At 31.7% G+C, this 1,156-nt stretch overlaps 1 protein-coding gene across 1 annotated transcript; it reads right to left on the reverse strand.

The window, feature by feature from the left end:
- Positions 1–7: 7 nt before the first annotated feature.
- LOC100570542 (F-box/SPRY domain-containing protein 1) lies at positions 8–541 on the reverse strand (the record flags this gene model as incomplete). Its single annotated transcript, XM_003248735.2, has 2 exons — positions 136–541; positions 8–55 (listed from the first exon to the last, which is right to left on the reverse strand). Coding segments are annotated over exons 1-2 (454 nt in total), but the record flags the coding sequence as incomplete, so codon positions are not given.
- Positions 542–1,156: the final 615 nt, after the last annotated feature.

Here is a 1,156-nt window from a genome sequence, read left to right on the forward strand (position 1 = left end):
CCACTACAATGCACTGGAGCCTCTTTTGTTGACACTCCAACCATTGCAACTGTACCTATAAAAAAATAATTGATATTTGCAATAATTTATAATTTCTAATTTACAATAATATTTTACGAATTTAATATGTTTTACCTAGTGGTCCAGTCCATGTAATTTCCCATACGTGTTTACCACTGTTATAACCAATTTTAGTTCTTGCCATATCTGTACTTTGGGCGACTGGATTGCGATGCAATGTGAAACCATTTTGTTTGACGACAATATGCATGGAACAATCATCTGGATTCCATGAATGATATAAGGCGCGTAACTTAGCCTTATGGTTGTGGAGTTGTGACAAAAGTTCAGACTTAAGTAGCTCTTTGGGTATCTTACGGCGACACATCAATTTCCATGGCTCTGCTCTGCCATCGTTAATTACACGATACCAATTTTGACAGACCAACATGCAGCTAAACAAGTCGGGCAGTTCCAAGTTTGAAAATATTATATCCAACACTAGGTCAGGTAAGTATTGTGGTGCGTGACAAACGTCCATCATAAATGTTTTCAAATGTTAATCATGAAAACATGGATACATTTTTTCCAAATTATACCACTATTTAGTGGGATTAATGTATATACTACGTATAAATGTATATTTTGACGTATATTGTTATAACTATCAAAGAGTGGTAGAGTCAAAGAATGTAAAACGCTAAAACGTATTATTCTGCATGACAAAATAAATTAAATTTGTTCATGTTATTCTGTATTTATTCTGTAATTGCTTAAATTTATAACACTTCGAATCTTGTACAATAATGATTACTACAAATTTAAAATTTGATCCTGTTATCAAATTTTTATCATGAGCATGATTTTTTTAGTGTTATCAATAGTTATATCACAGAATAGATGAAATCTCAAGAATTTCAAAGTAATCAAAATTCAAAATATCAAATTAAGTATGACAGAGGCCTTGTAGATGTCTCGTGTTCACTTTTTATGAAAAATGAATTTTTAAGTTGTTTTTTACAAACCAGCCCCAAAAAAGCAGTTTGCTTACAAACAAATCCAAATAAAACAGTTACACAGAGTGGTCTTTTGCGACATAAATCAGAAAATGAAAATAGTTTTATTATATGGCTACACTGGTGGCACTTTAGCTCTT

This window comes from Acyrthosiphon pisum, unplaced genomic scaffold (assembly GCF_005508785.2).
Source record: "Acyrthosiphon pisum isolate AL4f unplaced genomic scaffold, pea_aphid_22Mar2018_4r6ur Scaffold_10036;HRSCAF=10639, whole genome shotgun sequence".
Lineage (NCBI taxonomy): Eukaryota > Metazoa > Arthropoda > Insecta > Hemiptera > Aphididae > Acyrthosiphon > Acyrthosiphon pisum.